At 39.4% G+C, this 23,336-nt stretch overlaps 1 protein-coding gene across 1 annotated transcript in view; it reads left to right on the top strand.

Moving 5' to 3' along the window:
* RAB38 (RAB38, member RAS oncogene family) overlaps nucleotides 1-23,336 on the top strand; it is a 60,575-nt gene that overhangs the window by 20,104 nt on the left and 17,135 nt on the right. Inside the window, exon 2 of the mRNA XM_055283192.2 lies at nucleotides 5,399-5,679. Coding sequence (XP_055139167.1) covers nucleotides 5,399-5,679 — 281 coding nt within the window. The remainder of the gene's footprint in view (nucleotides 1-5,398; nucleotides 5,680-23,336) is intronic.

Here is a 23,336-nt window from a genome sequence, read left to right as displayed (position 1 = left end):
AAGCTCTCTGTTGCCTCAGGCAATGGGCTGATACTTGGAACACACAGTGGTCTGAGCTCCCTGCTCAGCCAAGGGGATTGGGGGCCACAGTGGGTGGGGCCAGACCAGGTAGGTTCATCTACAGGTCCCCTAATGGCAGGTGCAAGCAACTGTGCTGAGGGAGAATCTGGGGGGGGAGCACCAAATGTCCAGTTGTGTACCTCAGCATCAAGCTGGGAAATCTCCTCAGCCCCAACTGTATGGGAAGAGTAGCAGCCTATAAACCCCTAATCCAAGAGAGTAAGTGCTTCAGATGCCTAGAGAGTTGCCTGGATGTAGAGCAGAGAGGCTATCCTTGCACCGCAATCTCTGCACAGGAGGGGTGGGATGGCTCAGGCTGCCAATTCAGGTGAGCTGGTGCTTCTAATGGCTGGAGATTTGCCTGGGCATGGAGCAGAGAGTGCCTTTTTGCCTCATGGTCTATGTTCAGGACAGGTGTGGTGGCTCAGGCTGCTGGGCCAGATGAGCAGGTGCTTTGAATGCCCAGAGATCTGCCCTGGTGTGAAACAGTTAGCCTTCCAGCACCAGGCTGACTGCACAGGATGAGTGGTGCAGGTCAGACTACTGCTCCAGGTGAACAGGTCGTCTGAATGCCTGGATATCTGCCTAGCCATGGAGTGGAGAGGGACTTGCTGTACCACGATCTATGTCTGTCATGGGTGGGGCAGGTCAGGCTGCTGGTCCAGGCAAGTGGGTGCTCCAAATGCCTGGATTTCTGCCTGGGAGTAGAGCAGAGAGGGCCCTGCTACACCACAATCTCAGGGGAGCAGGCTGGACACCTGCAGATTGGTTCCAGATTGCCAAGCTGTCCCTAGATACAAGTATTACTGCCCAGTAGAAACTGCAGCTTTATCAGCTCTCCTCCTGTCCCAAGGTTGTGACAGAGGAGAACACAATTCTAGCACCTACTGCTGAGGGGCTTTCCACAGTTCTGGCTGTGGGGGCTCCTACGCAACTCTAGAGTGAGTGTTCTGGTCTCTGGCTAGAGATTAAAATGAATGGTTGCCTTTCTATGAACTCGGATTAAAAATGGCATCCTGATCTTGGTCCTGGGTCTGGGAAAATGTCTGCAGCTGTTCCTCACGTCTTTCCCTCACAATGTCTCCAAGAAACTCCACAAGTTAGCTCTAGGGCTTGGGAGAAACAAAGTTCCTTCCCTTGGCATGCTTTGCTGGGATCCCCAATGGAAAGGCAAGTCACAGAGGGAGGCCCTCTGCCTCTCTCACGTAGCTGAGCTCCTCTCACTTTTATTAGCTGAATGCCATCAAAGGGGCTGTTTGCCCATGTTCCCCTCCCTGGGATTTGGGGTGTCCTTCAATTTGGGTTGTCCTGGTGGATTCCCATTTTCCTTCTTGATATAAAGCCCACACAGTTGGTCTTTATGCACTATCTTGCTATTTCCATGTGGCTGAGGCATGCTAAAAGGCTCTAATCTACTCTCTTGGGGGAAAAAAAAGAAATAGCAGTTTTAAGACTAGGTCATACACTAACATCAGTTAGAGATGGCTTAAAAACACAAATTCCTGATCTCTGCACAAAACAACACAATACAGAATCTCTGAGAAGTACAACCCAACTAGGGGTGGGTATTTCTTAGGTGCCAGAGGTGATTTCTTATGCTGCCAGAATGGCAGCTGCTGAAGACTTGTGCTTACATTTATGTTTATATTTGGGGAGAGAGATTGATGAGAGCCTAGATACTGAGATCCCATTTAGGGAGCTGCCAGGGGTCCAGGTGAGGAGCAATGAGGGGCTGAGGTGGAGCAGGAGCAGTGCTGGGGGAGAGGAGGGGCAGAGCCAAAGGCTACCTCTGAAGTAGAAATGTTAGTTGGATACTGGAGCCTCTTTGGTTGAAGGATTGAGGAGGGAGTTAGAAGATGACTTGAAGCAAAAATACTGCTAGATACACATTTTAGCTGTGATGCTTGTGTGTATTTTTAGCTGAGTCTATGACACCAAGTGGACCATTTCTGGCTGTTGAGACAGAGGGCCAAAGTTTGATTTAATCTAAGGCATGAGGAAGGAGCTTTTGAGATCAGCCACACCAAGTTCATTTTATAGATAAGAAAACTGAGTCTCAGGGAGATAAATACATGTGTCTGAGCCTGTTCTGGTAACCAGTAAGTAAAATTAAGACCATGTCTTCTGACTTTTCAAGTTGGTGTCTTCTGCTGTGAGATTATCTAAATAGTTCCTGCAGCCATTATATTAACTTTTGTGATTTGGTTGATTCCTTTCCCATTTAACACCCTTCATAGCTGAAAGCTGAATCATGAGCCACATCTACACTGCTATGAAGTGTGTGTTTAAGAGCATTGGGGACCTATGTGGAAGTGGATTATTTTCAGTGCAGTAATCCAGTGTGACAAAACTTAGTTTAGAAATTCCTCCTGGGCAAAAACTGTGTATTTCCAGCACAAAGTATAGAGCTTTAGCCACATTAGCTATTCCATAAGTGTGTGTTGAATAAGTGATCTAAAACCAAGGGAAGTTTTTGAATTACAGTCATTTTTTAAAAAGTAAATTTAACTATGATGAATTCATCAGGTCTCTACTTTGCCCAAAAGTAGGCACTCACTCTGAGTCACATGGTTCTCATTCTTTGAATAAGAAAGAGCAAAGAGGACTGTCAGCTGACAAAGGAAGGAAAAAATGTGAGTGCTAGAAATGCTCTGATCTAAATGTGACCTCTTGCTGGAATGCCAAAAATATAAACTTTCCAAGTGGCCTGGCTCAGTGACCTGAACATATAAACATCTTTTCTTTGTAGAAACAAGCTGTCTTCTTCTTATTTCTGATCTGACACACATACATTCACAAACTCAAACACACACATACACACACACACACACATTTTCCTTTTTGATTCTCTATGAAGGTATAGCCTATGTATTGCTTTTTGTATGGTCTTAAAATAACTCTTTATCATATATTTAAAGTGCAAAATCTTTATTCTTGAGGACCGCCTTATTCTACTATGAAAACCTCTGGACAAGCAGATTATTGAATAACCCATGACTTTGCTCTTCATCTGATTAGATCCTTGAAAGAGATCATAAGACATCCTTTAAAAGCCTAAAGGCCTTGGAAGTTCTGAGTAATCACAGAAGGCTTTTTTCCCCTGTTTTTATGAAATGTCATGGCCACCCTGGGCAGTTTCAAAGGAGATCACTGTTTGCACCAGGAATTTAAAAAGAAAAAAAGAAATTTAAAACTTATTTGGGAAAACTAAAAGTTCATCTGTGGCTTATGTGTCATGTGGAAAGTATTTTGCCCCTTTCTTTCGTTGACTAGACAACTGTGGGATAAAAAAATGCATCTCTGGTATAACCCATATAAGAAATACTAGGCCGGGCGAGGTGGCTCACGCTTGTAATCCCAGCACTTTGGGAGGCCGAGGCGGGCGGATCACGAGGTCAGGAGATCCAGACCAAGGTGAAACCCCGTCTCTACTAAAAATACAAAAAAATTAGCCAGGTGTGGTGGCGGGCGCCTGTAGTCCCAGCTACTCGGAGAGGCTGAGGCAGGAGAATGGCGTGAACCTGGGAGGCGGAGCTTGCAGTGAGCCGAGATTGCGCCACTGCACTCCAGCCTGGGTGACAGAGCGAGACTCTGTCTCAAAAAAAAAAAAAAAAAAAAAAAAAAGAAATACTGTAAGATCGTCATGTGCTGGCTGTGACAAAATACTCTTTTTTTCCAGTGATACTTGCTTGTGCACACAGGCTCACACACTGTGACCAGAGCCCTCTGGGTTTCAAACCATTTTACTGTTTCCAAGAAAAGTCGACTTGTTAAATACACACTAACTTTGTTTTAATTTATATAATTTTATAAGACTCTTAACATAAATAAATTCCCAAACCAGAATAAAAAGGCTTTGTCTGGTCACATACTTCTGGGGTTTTGAGTTCAGAAAATACAAGTCTTCATTAGCCCCTGTCTTCAGCAACCATTAACTGACAGAGTTAGAAGTAGTAGGATTTTGTTCATTTTTGTTATTCAGCTGAAATACTTGTAATTTTTTTGTCACAAACTCTGATCTGAAACTCTGATTTCAGAACTTTTGCCATATTGTCTTTCATATTATTTAACATGCTGCCAAAAGAGAAGGAAAACTCAAGTATAAGGTACTATGCTGGGTGCGTTGCATATATTAATTCACTTCATCCACATGGCAACACTCTGTATAAGAAACTTGACAATATTCAATCAGAACATTAAGCATCAGAGCAAAACTGATTGCAGCTGATTCTAATTCTAAAACCAATCCTTATCCTAAACAACAACAACAAAACTTATTTAGTGTTTTGCTGTAGGAGAGCTTTTCTTATCCAATAGGTTGTAGAGTATTTAAGGGTAGAGACTATCTAGTTTACTGTTACATTCTGAGCAAGAGTCCAGAAACTGGCATCAATATAATAGATGTCCAATAAATATCTGTTCAGTCAAATTCAATGGGATGGTCTTCTGGTCCTGGTATCTAAGCCTGCAGAGGAGAGTACAAGCCTATAATTTAGTAGTTGAGAGTATTTAATGTTGGTAAAAGACTGTGAGCTCTAGATTCAAACAGCTCAGGTTTTAATTATGATTTCTTAAGCTTACTATCTGTATGATTTGAGAATGTTAGTTAGACCAAGTCTCAATTTTCTCACTTTAAAATGGGGGTAATAATTGCACCTTAATGATCACTTATGTAAATCACGTTTCTCATGGTTAGTAAACATGAATGAATGGTAGCTAGTATTATAACCTTTAATTGGACTAGATTGAGGATCCCTTTTAAACATACTCCATAATTTTGTTATTTATTATGTTTATTGTTTAGAATCTGTCTTCCCATTAAAATGTAATCTCCATGGTGGCAGGGATTGTTATGTTTTAATCAGAGCATCCCAAATATTTAGAACAGTGTTGCCCAATTGAATGTTCTATACTGATGGAAATGTTTCATTATTGGCATAGTCTAATACAGTAGGCACTAGCGACATGCAATTACTGAACACTTGAAATGTAGCTAGCTAGGGTGACAGAATACTTGAATTAAAAATTTTGTTTAGTTTTTGTTCATTTAAGTAGCCATATGTGGCTACTGGAATACTATATTTGCATAGGTCTAGAATATTACATGGTACACAGAAATTTCTCAGTACATATTTGTTAAATGAATGAATTCCCTTCTGAACTCAAAAATCAAGAACAAAGCTGCATGATTGCATATTTAGTTCACTCTTTAAAGATTATCAATAAAGATGAAGCACTTTACTGATTGACTTGCTAATCTTGGAGGCTTCATGAAGTTCTAATATGATTCAGTTTGCAATTTTAATACATTTTTATTTTTATTTCTTTTTGGTGTCAGGTCAAGAAAGATTTGGAAACATGACGAGGGTCTATTACCGAGAAGCTATGGGTGCATTTATTGTCTTCGATGTCACCAGGCCAGCCACATTTGAAGCAGTGGCAAAGTGGAAAAATGATTTGGACTCCAAGTTAAGTCTCCCTAATGGCAAACCGGTTTCAGTGGTTTTGTTGGCCAACAAATGTGACCAGGGGAAGGATGTGCTCATGAACAATGGCCTCAAGATGGACCAGTTCTGCAAGGAGCACGGTTTCGTAGGATGGTTTGAAACATCAGCAAAGGTAATGTGACTTTAAATAATAAGCTTAATATAAGCAAGGTTCACAAAGAAAATGGCACATAATCATCACCATCATCGTAATGATAATAATATGTTTGTTTAGTGATTTATGGTTTTTAAATTGCTCTAAGCCCTTTCTCATCTCAATGCAATGAGTAGGTAAGGCAGGAATTATTATTTACAATTTAAGATCATTGTGGCAAGAGGAGCAAAGCAGCTTATACAAGGTTACAATAGTAATAGTTGATAACTGTGTTTGCTTGTGTTTGCTTTTTGAGGTCTTACTATGAGCCAGGCATATTTTGCATGCATTTTGCTATTTAGTCCTCACCACAACTTTATTAGGTGAGTATGATTTTATAGTAAAGGCCTTATTCATGTGTTAGTTAATTTACACAATCAATATTTAATATGTTCACGCGAACGTCAGGAATTGTGCTTGCTCCTAGGAAAGAAAAGATGGCAAACACTACATTGGGCATACCGGAATAGTGGGGTAACAGAGAATAGACAGCAAGCACAAATGTGAAGAACACAGCATAGCTTGGCCATGCTGTCTCCCCTGGATGGCAGAAAAGTGGCAGGAGGTGGAGCTGGGGCAGGGCTGGAAGATGAAGGATCCTGTATGGTGTGATGAAGATAATATACTTCTCATTGTTCCCTCGTGTTGCCATCTGATATGTCAGGTGCCTGGCTTTTGTTCTACTCTCTTTTGGTTTTTGCCTGTATTTTAAAAATCTCAGTATCACAGGAGAAAAAAACCTTTCATGGCAAAATTTGAAAATCCATAAAAAACCATAACTAAAATTTTAAAAGAATAACCATTTTTGCTGTATTTTCTGATTTTTGTGTGTGTGCGTATAATTACGTTATTAGGATTGCATTTTACATGGTTTTATATCATGATTTTTCCACTTTTATTCAAATATTAAATGTTCGTAGAGAACAGGTACTGCACTAGTTTTTGGGATTCAGCTGTGAATAAGATAGCCATGGGCTCCGTACTTATGGAGTTCACACTTTGGCCTTATAGTGAACATTTGTGCACCTCATTAGCAAATGGTTTGAAAATATTGCTGGAATGGTCATCATTCCAATAGGCTGAGGAGGAACCTCTAATGGGTTTTCTACTGGAAAGTAGAATGGTCCAGTTTGCCTTGGAGAAACTATAGGAAGATGGATTGGAGGGCGGTGAACCAGGAGACACAGTGGCATGGTAGTTATCATGTTCTATGGGAACATAATGAGACCTTAAACTGGAGTAGTGGCTATAGATAGGAAAGAAAACCTGGATTTGAGAATACCACCAAATTACAAAGACCAGCACAATTAAGCAAGCACTTGGATTGGAGATGATGGAGAGGAAGAAAAGGGCAGTGGTGCCACTTTCTCCGTCACAGCTTTATTTTAGCTTTGAAGCTAAAAATAAAAATGTTAATGTGTATCCTTCTGCTGAGAAAAGGAATATATCTAATGCTGTTCTCTATAAGATGGTATTAGTTTCTTTTAGGGAGAGGAATGGATGTTTCACAGTGTAGTGGATATTTCTCATGTTGTTTGACTTTCTAACAACTGTTAAATACATTTGCTGTCTTTGAGGAATCTCCAGCTGTAGGAAGCTCACCTCTCCATAAGAACTCATAAAACTTTCTTCTTTTGCTTCCTTTGCAGCTAGGCACAGGCAGATGACCTAGATTCCACCAATTGTAGGTTGTAGGCATCCATCTCCAAATAATTCAGATGAAGTTATAAGATATACCTCCACTGACTTAATTTGTCACAGCACATTTAACCCTGTATTTTTAGCTGATCTGATTTGAGCTCGTTACACTTAGGGACATAAAAGGAAGGGCCTGATTTGAAATCTAAAACCAGAGCAAACTTAGAATCATAATATACAGGAAATGATGGCTGTGTTTAATAGTGATTTTACATAATGTCCACCAGTCTGTAGTACAACTATTTGAATCATCATTTCTGACAGATTATTAATGCCCTACATGAAGAATGAAAATTGTTTTCTGAAGTTGGAAATAGGTGAAGGGTATGAGTCTCAAATTCAAGCTAGTTATCTATTTAAGGATATAATATATATTATATATAAATTAATAACAATATTTTATCTTTAGCTAATCAATTCTCTAGAGGTTCCCTACATCAGTGCTTATAATTTACCAGACAATCTGAGATCCAGCTGTAACTAACATACTGTATAATAGGAGAATAGAAATGAACGATCAGAGGCTATAACCATAGTTTGGTTTGTAGAAGGCAGGGTGTTGCATATGTCATTCTATCCTGCATGGTTCATATTTTCACTACTTAGAGCTCAGATCTTTCCTGTTTCATGTTTGGACAATCATAATAACCTGACTCCAGACTTTGCTCAAAGTAGTGTTTTGCATGCTGTTAAAAACTTAACCTGCTCAAGGGATGATTTGATTTTGTCACTGCCTAGTTCAAGAATCTTCTGTAGGTTCTACTTCTTAATGATTTAAATTTAGACACCCTAGAGCATGCATTAGCAAACTATGACCTGTGGGCCAAATATGGCCTGCCCTGTATTGTAAATAAAGTTTTGTTGGAACTCAGCTGTGCTCATTGGTTTACATGTTATCAATGGCTGCTTTTATGTTACAACTACAAAGTTAAACAGTTGTAACAGAGACCTTATAGCCTGCAAAGCTTCAATTATTTACCATCTGACAATTTATGCTTCAAAGTTTACCACTGATGTCTCAAAATAAGAATAGCTTCTCTTTAGCCAACCACTGTGCTAGTGGCTTTACATACATTTTAGCTTATCCTTGAAATAATCTTGTACGGTAAGTACTGTTACTTTTTCTGTTCACAGATGAAGCAATTAAAGTTTAAATTAGAGAGTGACTAGCTAAAGATCTCATAGTGGTATGTGGAAGAGTCAGGATTTCAAGCTAGATATGCTGACAGAACAGCCTAGCCACCCAACCACCACATTGCACTACCATATAACCTTTTCTAGTCTGACCTTATGTAATAACTATTTATTGAGCAATTGATACATGGTAAACCAGGGACCGGGATAGATAAATGAGCAAAATGTGGCCCTGATCTCTAGGAGTTTAAAGTCTAATGACAGATATACAGATGTGTAAATACGTCTTCCAAGAAATGTGACAAAATGGAGCAATTCACATGGAATTGTTGGGTGAGTTGGATAAGGAAAGGCCTTTTCTCACATGTACTTTTCTTCTAGCCGTTGTCAGAACTACCTATCTTTTTCTCACCTTTCTGCTTTTGTCCATGATGGTCACGCTGTATGGGATTATAATGCAGTGGACATTCTTTGTCTGCATTTCATTTTGCCCACCAAAGTCCAGCTCTGGATGTGAGAGAAGAAACACAGAAAAATATCCTGGCTTTAGTAGTAAGGAGTCTCCAGAGCCCAAATTAGAATCCCTGATTCTGATACTCTGCCCCAACAAATAATTCTTGCTCTGGCTAAGTATTAACTCTTTCTTCAGGAATTGCCTGACTCCAACACCTTTTTCTACAGATACCTATGGAAAGGGACTTAAGCAATTCATGACACCATGGGCTGGCTGTAAAAGAGGATCCATGCTTCAGTGCACAGGATGCTCCAAGAATCTCTTGAAATTATATGTGCAACTTTAATTATTTATAGAGAGGGCAATCACTTATTGCATACTAAGAACCTTCCAGGCATTTCACAGCTATTATCACTAATTCCTACAATAATGAAGCATTATTCCTATTTTCCATAGAAAGAAGGAGTCATGGCATGATTAAGGGACTTGCTCAAAGCCATGCAGCCTTGTGTCATGATTCTGACCCCTAGCTATCTGGTCAAAGCCCACATTTTCCATGCTCTGCAAAAGTGCTTCCATGCTTCTCAGCAGTCTCTCTCAGATTCAGAATTCCTTGTGACCCTAGAGCTGAGTCTAGTTGAGGAAAGGCCTGTTTTTCTGAGGTCAGAAGGATGCAGTCACTCAGCTGTCTACACCATGGCCTCATCTCTCTAGGCAAGGACTATCCATCAGAAGAGAGGGCTGAAATGCACTATATGAGCTGTCCTGGCATATATCTATCTCCTAGGTAGTACCAGGCATGTCTGTGGGAGAGAGGACACCTCTTGAGGAAACCTGTAGAGGCCATATGATGTATGAGGGTAGGAAGGTAGGAGGGGAACACAGACTTGTAAAATCTGTAGACTTTCCAAAGGCAGAGATGGAAAGAGAAAGGTATTCTAGGCAGAGGGAACAGCAAGTGAAAGCCATGGAGTTGAGAAATAACAGAAAGTGCTGACAATGCTGAGATTCAATGAGGCTAAAGTATAAGGTGGAGGGGAAACAGAGAGCAAAACTTTGCAGTGTGTCAAACCATGTCCATTAGCATAAACCCTTCCGGCTGAGAATCCTAATGGACTGTAGAAGTCTGAACTCAAAGATTCAACAGTTTCTTAGTAATGTCCAAAAATCAAAGGGTGACCATATTTGATTTTTATTAAAAGACAAATGCCAACTAAATAACAACTCTTATGAAATTAGTGCCTTTTCCTTAGAAAATTTGGCAAATCCTAATATAAGGCATAGGGCTTTTCATCCTCAGCACTATTGCATTTGGGGCCAAATAATTCTTAGCTGGGATTGGGAGGGAAGAGTGTGTGTACTGTGCAAGGTAGGATATTTAGAAACATCCCTTGTTTCTACGAACTTAAGATCAGTAGCACCCAACACCCCAGTCAGTTGTGATAATCAAACATATCTCCAGACATTGCCAAATGTCGTCTCGTTGGAGGGGCAAAATGACTCCCCACTGAGACCACAATTAAACAGTCATCAAAAAATATGTCTTGTGCCCAGTTGGTTCTGCTGTTTTCTAGGGGGTAGGGACAGAGTGAGGTCTGCCTTGATTCTATCTGAGAAAAAAGAATCCTTGTAGGCCTGTTTCCATGAGTCTGTGGGAGGAAGAAAACATCTAGAAAGTAAGGCGTGTTATCTTTGAGCTTGGATCTTTCCTCCTGGATCTCTATCTCTAGCCATGGATTTGTTTCTAAAACTTCAGACTTTCATATTCCTCTGGATCTCTACTTGGATATCACTCAGAGAACTCCTCAAATCCCAACATATCTGAAACGGAATTCAATCAGCTTTTCTGAAAATATAATTATCCAATTTGGAGACCCTACATCCACACAGACACTCAAGCTGGATACCATATAACCAGGTCACACATTCTTTAGAAACCCCTCATTCTTGAGCATAGAAGACCCCAATAGTGAGATTTTTTTCTGCTTCTCCAAGCCTATCTCTACTCCTTCCATTTATTCCATGGTCGTGCTAAATTGCATCAAGTCCCCCATCACACCTTGGTATTTCCCCTGCCTGGAACATGCTTCCTAGCTTTATGCACCTGCCTCTCACTCTTCCTTCAGGACTTGGCTCTAGCATTACCTGTTACAGTCTCTCCTATACCTTACCATGCTATGTTAAGATGATTTCCTTATGGGGCTGGCCCCTGCACTGCATTGTGAATCCTCCTGGTCATTACTCAGCACAATGGCTTGCATGCAGAGAGTAATCACTTGGTCAGTGTTTATTGGATGGAAAAGAATATTTTGATGCACTGCCTTTTAAGGAATCTTTCAAAAGATTATTTTATTCTATTATTCTTGGCCCTGCCCATGCGGAGTATTTATGTCCTTAGATAACTGTGTAGAAGCAGAAAAATTAATTTACCACTGTAGTTCCCAGGAGGACTCCACATTATGTAACTCCTTTCATCCAGAAAGCTCTTTAGAAACTGCACAGGAGGGAGATTGTAGTGCCCTGCAGTGTGGATGGAGAAGTAAAGAAGAAAAATGAAGGTGAGGGAAGCTGCACCCCCTACCTTAATGCCTTGTCTTGGGCCCTCGACTGAGATTTGCAAATTCTTTGCTTGGCAATGCCACATAACATTCCACAGGAATCTAACATTAGCTTGTGCACTGAATTATACAAGTCATTCCTCCTTCACACTCCAGGACCAGAATATAGCAATTTTCTTCACTGAAATTCTTATAATCCTGTTTTACATGTATCTCTCATTTGTGTTTTAGCTACTGTCATTTGAGCCACCTGCAATGGCTGTCAAATTTATCTTTTTTACTACGAAAGAAACAGAATTCTGGGGAGGATTTTCAGTTATTTTCATTGCTGAGACCAGGCCTAGACTTCAGATCCAGTCTAGCACTCTATCTATTCCATGACAGTGATTCTTGTAAAAGTTGTGCATCAGAGACATGTAAGGAGCTTGGTAAGATTGCAGATGCCTTGGCCCTATTCTCAGAGAAGTCTAGAGGGGCTTAGAATATATGTTTTTGGAAAACACTCCTTTGGTGATTTTGACTTGCACCCTGGTTAAGATGCATTGTGTTGGAATTTGTTAACTCATTTATTCGTTCATTTATTCATTCTCCAAGTATTCTTTGAATACCTACTATATACTCAAGTAGGCACGTTGCTAAGCACTGTGGGGCGCTGATAATAGAGGGCACAGTTTCTTACTAGGTTCAACTCCTGGAAGACACCCAAATAAACAAATATTTACAATGTAGTATGAAGTTCCAGATAATTTGATGGCTTTTACAAGAGCAGTGAGAGCAGCTGCAGAAAAAGCTGTTACCTCCACCTGTGAGTGATGCAGCTTCTTTGGTGTTTAATCTGGGTTGCCAAGAATAAGAGAGGCCTCAAAGGAAGACTGAAGGGAAGCACTGAGAACTCCTTTTTAATGGATATTGTGCAGTGTGGCATTAGGAACCCACCTTTAGGAACTCCTGGGTATTTCATTTTGGAAAGCAAAAACAAGCTTCTCATCATTTTTCTAAGATATCTAATCAAGAACATGTTGTTACTACCGAGTTACCTATCATTATCAGTCATCATCAAATTGTCAAAACAAGACCACAAGAATCTTAATATTAAGAATAATAGGCCAGGCGTGGTGGCACATGCCTGTAATCCCAGCACTTTGGGAGGCCGATGTGGGCGGATCACAAGGTCAGGAGATCGAGACCATCCTGGCTAACATGGTGAAACCCCGTCTCTACTAAAAATACAAAAAAAATTAGCCGGGCATGGTGGCGGGAGCCTGTAGTCCCAGCTGCTTGGGAGGCTGAGGCAGAAGAATGGCGTGAACCCGGGAGGCAGAGCTTGCAGTGAGCCAAGGTTGCGCCATTGCACTCCAGCCTGGGTGACAGAGTGAGACTCTACCTCAAAAAAAAAAAAAATAATAATAATAATAATAAAAATTGTATGTATAAAATGCATGTTTAACAGGTCTTGTGATAAGTGCTTTATTTATTTCATTTACTTCTCACAAACCCTTATGAAATAGGTGCTATTACTATGCCCATATTGTATATTAAGGAACTGAGACTTAAAGAAGTTGAACAATTTACCCAATATCCTGTGGTTAGCAGGTGGCAGAGTCAGAATTAGAACCCAACTCTATTCAAATCTCTTCTTCCCTATTTTTTTTTTTTTACTTCTCTGTGTCTAAATGATAGTCTTATATTGCTATTGCTTGATTTATTAGATTTCTACATACTCATTAATAATTTGCTTTTCTAGATGAGAATTTAATTTTCTTACCTACTTCCCCCACTTTCCCATCTTTTCAGTAAAATTCTGTCACTGCTTTTGGTTGAATCATGACAAAAATCATGGTTTATATCATTAGATATGAAAATATTATTCACTCACATAGTTTTCTGTCTGTGCTTATTTTCAATGAATATTCCTTAATGTTTTAAAAAATTTCCATTATATTGTTTATTCTGTTGAGACTGGTTTTGTTTTGGAGATCTCCATCCCAGAATCCTCTACTTTCCTTATGCATTTTTTTTTGAATACCCTGTAGAGCCAGCACATGGCTGTAATCCTGGGACTTCGCTTTGACATTCTTGTGTGTGGGATTGCCTGCTCCCTGGATTCCAATTATTTGTCCTGTTTTCCTGGAACACAGCCTCCCGCTACTGCTTAGGAAAAGCTGCATGACATTTCTGGGTACTTGATATCTCCAAATATGTATTTTCTAACCCTCACACAATTTTAACTCTCTAGATGGGTATCGATTCCTCAGTTTAAAATAATTTCCCCTTCCAACTTGAAGGCATTGCTTCAGTGTAATATAGCATTTAACATTATTCTTCAGAAGTCTCATACCATTCTCATTCTTAAAGCTTTGTGCATAAGCTGATTTCTTTTGTCTGGTAGTTTTTAGAATCATCTCTTTATCCCTGGTAATCCGAAAGTCCACAATCCTGTGCTCTATATAAACCTTTGTTCATTTATTGTTCTGGGCCCTTTGTAAGCTCTTTCAATTTACAAACTCATGTTCTGAAAAATGTTATTTCTTTGATAATTTTCTTCCCGTTGTTTTCTGTGTTCTTTCTTTATGAAACTAGTTTGGTGTAACCTGAGCTAAGTCTATGAGCTTATGATTTTTTCAGCACTTTAGCAATTTCTGTTTTATTCTGTTTACTAGTTTGCTGCAATTTTCCAGTCTTTTATTATAATTTTTAATGTCAGCAATCATAGTTTTAATTTTGAATAACTCAATATTTTCCTGATTATTCTTTTTCAAAAATCCTAAGAATGTAATAGTTTATTATATTTGTGAAGATACTGAATTATTTTTCTGAAGTTTTTTCTGATTTCTGCATTATCTATTTCTTTAGAATTATTTTTTCAGTCCACTTTTGTTCCTCTGTTTTATGTTGATGGTCCCTTTAAAAATTTTGAGAGCAAGACAATCAAAAGCAGATACTGAGCTCTGTGTGTCTAGGAAGGCTTGTTGAATAGTGGCTATGGTGAGTGTTGATTTATGGGTTTTGCTTTAGGTTGGTTTTCACTGGGGACTACATGTCAGTTGTTGAAGGTCTTTTCTCTATAGAAAAACTCTTCTTTCCCACTAAGGGTGAAGATGTTAGAGTTCTTAGTAGAGGGGAAGAGTAGCCCAGCTGCCATATTTGCAGCCTTTAGTTGATTATTTTTTCCATCTCCATACCACCTACAGGGGCACGCTAGTTGGTGTCTCTCGAGTCTCAAGTCTCCTTTCTTTAGTTTATTCAGAAGATAAACCAGAATTTGACTAGGGGTGTAAATGTCTGACTGCTGGTATCCTATGTGGAAGAATGGAGAAGGGACAGGGTTGATGTCCCCATTTGGACTTCCAACCAGTCTCCCTGATTTCAACTACAATTACTGTGTAAGTGTTGAGCTTCTTGGATTTCGAGGGAGTTAATTAGCCCTACTATTTTCCATATCTCCCTCTATACACCCTTTAGACCATACTATCTATACTCTGCTAAACCTATTACTACTTCTCTATTACTTTTAGATTTCTAAAAATGTATACAAATCTTTTGAATGCTGATGCACATGTTCTCATTCTTTCCAGCTTTCTACTTTTAAAAGAAAACCAGTAGACAAAGACACTGTCTCTTCTGTCAGAACCAATGTTAACTTTCTTGATCTTCAACCCTGGGCAGAGTGGCTTCCTTGTTTTAGAAAAGGTTATGTTACTAAGACATGTTTGCCCTCTCCTTCTCTGTTACTTTACTTTTTTAGTATTGATTTTGTCTGACCTCTGTTTTGTGGTCCTTTGCCTTCTCTGATGTGTCTTGTTTGCCACATTTGAAGCGCCCTTAGATTTGTGGATGACAGTCCTACGCTCCCAAGGCCTTCTGTTTCATCTCCATCTACTTCACTGCTACCGAGATATTGATTTCTTGAGAAAGCCTGCTGAGACTGGGGGGAAAATCAATATCCCATTAGACAAAAGCGAGGAGCAGCAGCAGCTCCTCTGTAGCCTGTCTGCGGACCTGACATGCTAGAGGAGTGCTCAAAGGCTGGGTCAGCCTGTGGTGTCCAGAGATATCCTAAAGTGATGGAATAGCCCTAGGGATAATGTAGAAAAGCCAATGACAGAAAGCTCAAGATTTGTAAATCAATTTCCTTGCACTAAATGAAGTGGAGTAACTTTTTGAGAATAATTTTGCTTGTCAAAGCTTGCTCCGGAGGAAAGAAGTTCTCTCTTGAGAACTTTCATAATTCCCGGTCACTTTGAATTTTCTAGTGTAAGTAAAATTGTTGGTTAGCTGTAAGACAAATTATTTAGCTTTCATTTCTCGTGGGGTTCTCAAAATGAAAGAAGAATGACAGCACTGAGATGCCAGGATACTATGTGTTTCTGAAACATTATGTTGTAAATCCCATTTTTAAATACCATCCCAAAAGGCTCGTTATGGTAGCTCTTCCTGGATGAGTCTCTTTCAAAAGGAAGAGTTTCTTTGGAAGACTATCATCACCTTCTATTTCATCTGGTTACAAGTTTAGATTTTGTGTTTCAGATTTTTGCAAAGAAGGACAGTCATGAGCAGTAAATGCAAACTATCAGAGTTGAAAGAGATCTAGCATTATCACAGTAGTTGAAACCCATGTTTAACCCCCAAAGTAGCATGCGATTATATATCTTCTCTACCATTTGCATGGAAACACAGGAATATTAGATTTGGCGAGCACTTTCACTTAACCTGTGGTCTAAGTACTTTATTTTACGGTTTTATCTATTCATTTATTCTTCAAATAATCATTGAGCATCTGTATGTTACAGATACTATTTTAGGCATTAGGGCTATACCAGTGGACAAAATAGATAAAATCCCTCTCACCTTGGAAATTGCATTATAGTGAGTAAGGACAGGTTATAAAATGGTAAATAAACATATAGTTTGTCAGGTGGAGATAAGTGCTAAGCAGCACATGAAATCAGGGGAGCTTGTGTGGCATATGTAACATATGGGATATAGGGAGGAGTACAAAGAGAAGAAAGCAGTTTTAGACAGGTGACCAGGGAAGGTTTCATCAAGAGGGTATTTTTGTTGTTGTTGTTGTTGTTTTTTAAGTTAAATATTTGAAAGATGAGCACTATTGAGCCATATAAATTCACGGAAAGAAAATGGTCGAGGAAGTAGGTATAGCATGAGCAGAGGCACTCTGGCAGGAATTGACAGCTGTATTTTTGGAACAGCAAGGCAGCCAGTGAAGATGGAGCAGAGTGAGCAATAGCAGAGTGATAGAGGGGAGGTCAGAGAGGTGATGTGGTCCTGTTGAGTTTTTAGATAATTGTAAGAATTTTGGATTTTTGTGAGAGAATTTCCTGTGCAAGAAGCCATTGGGTTTGATCAGAGATGTGATATGATTTGATCTAAAGGATCGTTGCAGTGGTTTTGTTGAACCTGAATTATAGTGAGAAAGGTTAGAAGCAGATGAGCTGGGATGCTATTGCAATATTTAAGAATGAGATTGTGAGAAGTACTCATATTCTACCTTGTATTTGTGAATGTTCTTCAGACACAGGATTTCCTAGCAATTTAAGTAAAGGTAATGACAGAAAGGGAGGATTTAAGGATGTCTCAACAGTTTTTGGCCTAAGCAACTGTAAGTATAGAACTGGCGGCCAGGTGAGGTGGCTCACGCCTGTAATCCCAGCACTTTGGGAGGCTGAGGTGAGGGGAATCACTTAAGGTCAGGAGTTTGCGACCAGCCTGGCCAACATGGAGAAGCCCCATTTCTACTAAAAATACAAAAAATTAACCAGGCATGGTGGCAGACGCCTGTAGTCCCCGCTACTCAGGAGGCTGAGTCAGGAGAATCACTTGAACCCAGGAGGTGGAGGTTGCAGTGAGCCTAGATTGCGCCACTGTACTTCAGCCTAGGTGACAGAGCAAGACACCATCTCAAAAAAATAAAATAAAATAAATAGAGCTGGCAGTTTTTGAATGGAGTCCTGAGATACAGAGGGATCAATGGGGAAGAGATACAAGATTCTTTTTTTTGTATGTTTAAATGGTTACCATACATCTAAGAGCAGATGTAAAGTAAGTAGTTATGCATGATTCTGCAGTTCAGGAGAAAAGTCCAGGCTGCAGAAATGTTTGGTTGTTGTGAATATATAGGTAATATTTAAAGATTTTGGGAATGAGATTACCTTGGGAATGAGTATAGAAAGAAAAGAGACAAGGACTAAGGACTAATCTCTTGGCATTCCCACATTTAGATGAAAAAATGAGGCCCCAGAGAGGGGAAGTAGTACAGGTAGCATAGATGTATTTCAGAATAGCTAAGACTAGAACTCAGTGGACTCTCCTCAGTAGACAGCCCTAATAAGATTAGTTTTGAGTAGCCTGACTTTTCACTTTTTTTTTTTCTATGCTATTCTTTTGAGTAGTAAACTGGGAAGATTTTGGACAAGAAAAAAGTCAGATTATACATCATTGGTTCTCTCTTTAAATAATCAACACTTGCATTCACTTACTGTGTTTCTGCTAGTTGGTGGGTCTAAAAATTAGAGTAGGAAAATGAGGTTATTAAATGATTATCCCCCTCTATTCTGTCAACGGTGTATTTTCTTTTAAGTCACTGGGAGCTCTAGCATGGGTCAGAGGTGTCTAGGGTGTAATAAGAGCAAGCTTTGACCAGATTTTATAGTAGTTAGAGATTTTTAAATCTAACTTAAAGAGCATAGTAGCAAGCCTAAATTTCAGATCTACAAAAGGGCCAAAATATTCAGAGACTTTGTATCTGGATTGCAAGTCAGCTTTTGTCATTTGCCAAGAATGTTCAAAATGTTAATATATAACATTTGTATAAAACTTTTGAATTTTGGAAGTTTCCAACATTTATTTTCTTATTTGGCTTTCACAAATTCCCAGCACAGAATGACTTTTTACTCTTTGGTAAGACTTGTTTATTAAGAACTACTGCTGTTGTTCAAGTGAATTGGCTTTGGGAACCCTTACCATTCTGATTGTCTTACCTGGCCACTGTAATTTAAATGGAGTGGCCAGATCTGTTGACAATATACTAGATGTAGACTGAACACAGCATGGGATAATGGGACTCTAACCTATCTTTCCTAGGCCGCAATATTTCTATTGTGTGCATTAATTCACTACGTTAATTTATTTTCAACAGTTGTATCAACCTGTTAGAGACACATTGTACTTATGGTCAACTAAAAATCTCTTATTTTTCTAAATAATATGCTGTCAAATGAAATCTTGTGCATTTAAACTATTGATAACTTGAATCACATGTAGAATTTTATTATTAATATCTATTAAATATTATTCTGTGGTTTCAATCTAGAATTCCAATTTCATTTTTAATCTATTATTTTTACCCTTAAAAGTAAAACATCTAGGCTGGGCGTGGTGGCGCATGCCTGTAATCCCAGCACTTTGGGAGGCCAAGGCAGGGGGATCACCTGAGGTTGGGAGTTCAAGACCAGTCTGACCAATATGGAGAAACCCCGTCTCTACTAAAAATACAAAAAATTAGCCGGGCATGGTGGCGCATGCCTGTAATCCCAGCTACTCATGAGGCTGAGGCAGGAGAATCACTTGAACCTGGGATGCAGAGGTTGTGGTGAGCCGAGATTGCACCATTGAACTCCAGCCTGGCCAACAAGAATGAAACACTGTCTCAAAAAAAAGAAAAGTAAAACATCTGTTTCAGTTAGAGTTGTGTTCATCTACATTTGAAAGAGACCCTAAAAATAGTGACTTAACCAAAGAAGAGCTCATTTATAACATGAAACAAGTCTTGAGGTATGTGCCCAGGGCTGGAGCTGCAGTTCGAGGACATCATAAATGGCTCAACTTCCTGGATCACCAGCCTCAGCACATGACTTTCTCCCTCATGGTTATAAAATGAGGGCATTTGTTTCTGTTTTCTTTTCCTGTGTAATGCATTGCCATAAACTTGGCAGCTTAAAATAACACACATTTATGATTTCACAGTTTCCATGGGTCAGTAGTCCTAGCACAGGTTGGTTAGGTCCTCTACTCAGATTCTCATCATGCTCAAACCAAGATGCTGGCCATAGCTGTGTTCTCATTTAAACCTTGGGATCCTCTTCGGTGCTCATTCAGGTTGTTGGCAGAACTCAGTTCCTTGTGGTTGTAGGACTGAGGTTTCTGTTTTCTTGCTGGCTATTGCCTGAGGGTTGCTCTCAGCTCCTAGAGGCTGATCTGAGTTCTTAACCATGTGGCCTTTTTACAGCATGGCAGCTTACCTCTTCAAGTTTAGAAAGAGAATTTCTCTCTAGTTTGCTACAATGAAGTCTTGTGAAAGGTAGCCTAATCAAGGGACTGACTATGCTGTCCTATTCATAGATCCCACCTGCACTCAATGGGCATGACCCTAGGAAGTGGGCATCTTGGGAACATTAGAATTAGAATTCTGTCTGTCATATTAGTTTCTGGGCAGGATTAAGTATCCTGGAAAGGTTAAGAGTAAAAGGCATGTAATAACTCTGCCTGCCCTTCTTTTTAAGTTTAGAAATAAGATGAGATCAAGCACATTCAAAGTGATATGGCCATAGATTAAAGTTCAGAAATTGATAGTTTTATCAGAAACCCTACTTAGTAGACTTCCGTTTATATTTCATTAGTCATAATTGCAATTAGCACAAGAAAGCCAGGGAAATAAAGTTTTAGCTACCTATGCAAAAATCAGCATTCTGTTAAAAAGGAAGAGGAGATATTGCATATTGATAGCCAGGGTAAAATTTGAAATGCCAAAGTAGAGAAAATAAATGTGTCTTGTTTAGGAAAAATGGAAATTAATAATGGAAAAAAATCACACAGAAATTCCTACGCAGGATTAATCACTGCTAACATTGTCATACTTCTGAATTATTTCATATTGTGTGCAACTTAAAAAATGTACTATAAGGATTTCTATGGTGAACTATTTGTAAATATAATTTTTAATAACTGAACAATACCATATTATAAGGATGTTCATAATATCCCCTATCATTAACCCTCCTTTTCTTATAATACATTTTTAGTTTTTACTATTTTAAATAATGTAATGATGGGTATTTTTGTACATAAATTATTTTATATATTTAAGATTTTTTATTAAGGTGTACTCTTAGATTTACTAGATCAAAGAGAATGGACATTTTTATGTTCTTGTCACATATTTTCATAGGTTTTCAAAAATGATGAACTAATTTATACTTACCAACAATGAACTGAAGTAGTCATCACTCTGAGAACATTCTAAAATTCTAATTTCATCCCTCATGTCAGTTTCACTTCTTGCCTTTGGGTCTAACAAAAATTTGATAAGTATGCCTTTTATGACTTCATCCAATCTTCTGATAAAAATGAGGCTACTTCTGGACAGGGGTTTGAGCCCTATACTACCACCTGAGAAACTATTCTTATTTAATGTAATTAAATAATTAATAGTCTTCAGACACAGTTTGAGCCCATACAAATCTAGCCATTTTACTTTGGAACCAACCCATAGTCACCTTGTCAGCAGGGACATTAAGAGGGGCATTATACTTTCATTTAATTAATCCCATTTGTCAATTTTGGCTTTTGTTGCCATTGCTTTTGGTGTTTTAGACATGAAGTCTTTGCCCATGCCTATGTCCTGAATGGTATTGCCTAGGTTTTCTTCTAGGGTTTTTATGGTTTTAGGTCTAACATGTAAGTCTTTAATCCATCTCGAATTAATTTTTGTATAAGGTGTAAGGAAGGGATCCAGTTTCAGCTTTCTACATACGGCTAGCCAGTTTTCCCAGCACCATTTATTAAATAGGGAATCCTTTCCCTATTGCTTGTTTTTGTCAGGTTTGTCAAAGATCAGATGGTTGTAGATATGCGGCATTATGTCTGAGGGCTCTGTTCTGCCCCATTGATCTATATCTGTTTTGGTACCAGTACCATGCTGTTTTGGTTACTGTAACCTTGTAGTATAGTTTGAAGTCAGGTAGCTAAAGAGCTTCTGCACAGCAAAAGAAACTACCATCAGAGTGAACAGGCAACCTACAAAATGGGAGAAAATTTTCGCAACCTACTCAACTGACAAGGGGCTAATATCCAGAAACTATGATGAACTCAAACAAATTTACAAGAAAAAAACAACCCCATCAAGAAGTAGGCAAAGGATATGAACAGACACTTCTCAAAAGAAGACATTTATGCAGCCAAAAAACACATGAAAAAATGCTCATCATCACTGGCCATCAGAGAAATGCAAATCAAAACCACAATGAGATACCATCTCACACCAGTTAGAATGGCGGTCATTAAAAAGTCAGGAAACAACAGGTGCTGGAGAGGATGTGGAGAAATAGGAACATTTTACACTGTTGGTGGGACTGTAAACTAGTTCAACCATTGTGGAAGACAGTGTGGCGATTCCTCAGGGATCTAGAACTAGAAATACCATTTGACCCAGCCATCCCATTACTAGGTATATACCCAAAGGATTATAAATCATGCTGCTATAAAGACACATGCACACGTATGTTTATTGCGGCACTATTCACAATAGCAAAGACGTGGAACCAACCCAAATGTCCAACAACGATCGACTGGATTAAGAAAATGTGGCACAGGCCGGGCGCGGTGGCTCACGCTTGTAATCCCAGCACTTTGGGAGGCCGAGGCGGGCGGATCACGAGGTCAAGAGATCGAGACCACGGTGAAACCCCGTCTCTACTAAAAAAAAAAATACAAAAAATTAGCCGGGCGCGGTGGCGGGCGTCTGTAGTCCCAGCTACTCGGAGAGGCTGAGGCAGGAGAATGGCGTGAACCCGGGAGGCAGAGCCTGCAGTGAGCCGAGATTGCGCCACTGCACTCCAGCCTGGGCGACAGAGCAAGACTCTGTCTCAGAAAAAAAAAAAAAAAAGAAAATGTGGCACATATACACCATGGAATACTATGCAGCCATAAAACATGATGAGTTCATGTCCTTTGTAGGGACATGGATGAAACTGGAAACCATCATTCTCAGTAAACTATCACAAGGACAAAAAACAAAACACCGCATGTTCTCACTCATAGGTGGGAATTGAATAATGAGAACACATGGACACAGGAAGGGGCACATCACACTCTGGGGACTGTTGTGGGGTGGGGGGAGGGGGGAGGGATAGCATTGAGAGATATACCTAATGCTAAATGACGAGTTGATGGGTGCAGCACACCACCATGGCACATGTTTACATATGTAACAAACTTGCACATTGTGCACATGTACCCTAAACCTTAAAGTATAATAATAATAAAATAAAAAAAGAGGGGCATTATACTAAAGATCAGACGTTCAAAGCAGTCTCCTGATTGCTCAGTCTGAAATCCTTATTATGGAAGAAAATGAAGTTAGTTTATTGTGTTTAGGTCTCCATTCTCTGTCCACAGTCTGCTAAACTTGTAGTGCTAGTCTGACTCTTCAGTGATAATACTTTTGCTCTGAATAAACTCCAAAAAATGGTCTTTTTCTGCCTTTCGTATTTTCTTCAAGTTTGTCCTTAGACTTCATTTTAGCTTCCTGAGCCCATGTGGATGAGTTGAGACACCGCTCGAATCTGTACTGCATTCACTTCCCTTCTCCTTCTGTCTTTTGTACATGTTATTTTTAAACTTGATTTTACCTGAGATGTTCCTGTAGTCAAACTAGCTTCTTTTAGATGGGTTTCCTTTTTCTTCTTCCTTGGATTACTCATGATTGTATAGTTAGAATTTCTGTTTCTGAGCTTCCTGTCCTTATTTTTTTTCCACACTCAATTTTATGGACTGTTTCC

The sequence above is a fragment of the Symphalangus syndactylus genome, chromosome 6 (genome assembly GCF_028878055.3).
Source record: "Symphalangus syndactylus isolate Jambi chromosome 6, NHGRI_mSymSyn1-v2.1_pri, whole genome shotgun sequence".
NCBI lineage: Eukaryota > Metazoa > Chordata > Mammalia > Primates > Hylobatidae > Symphalangus > Symphalangus syndactylus.
The sequence above is the reverse complement of the archived record's forward strand: the minus strand, read 5'-3'. Positions and strand labels throughout refer to the sequence as shown.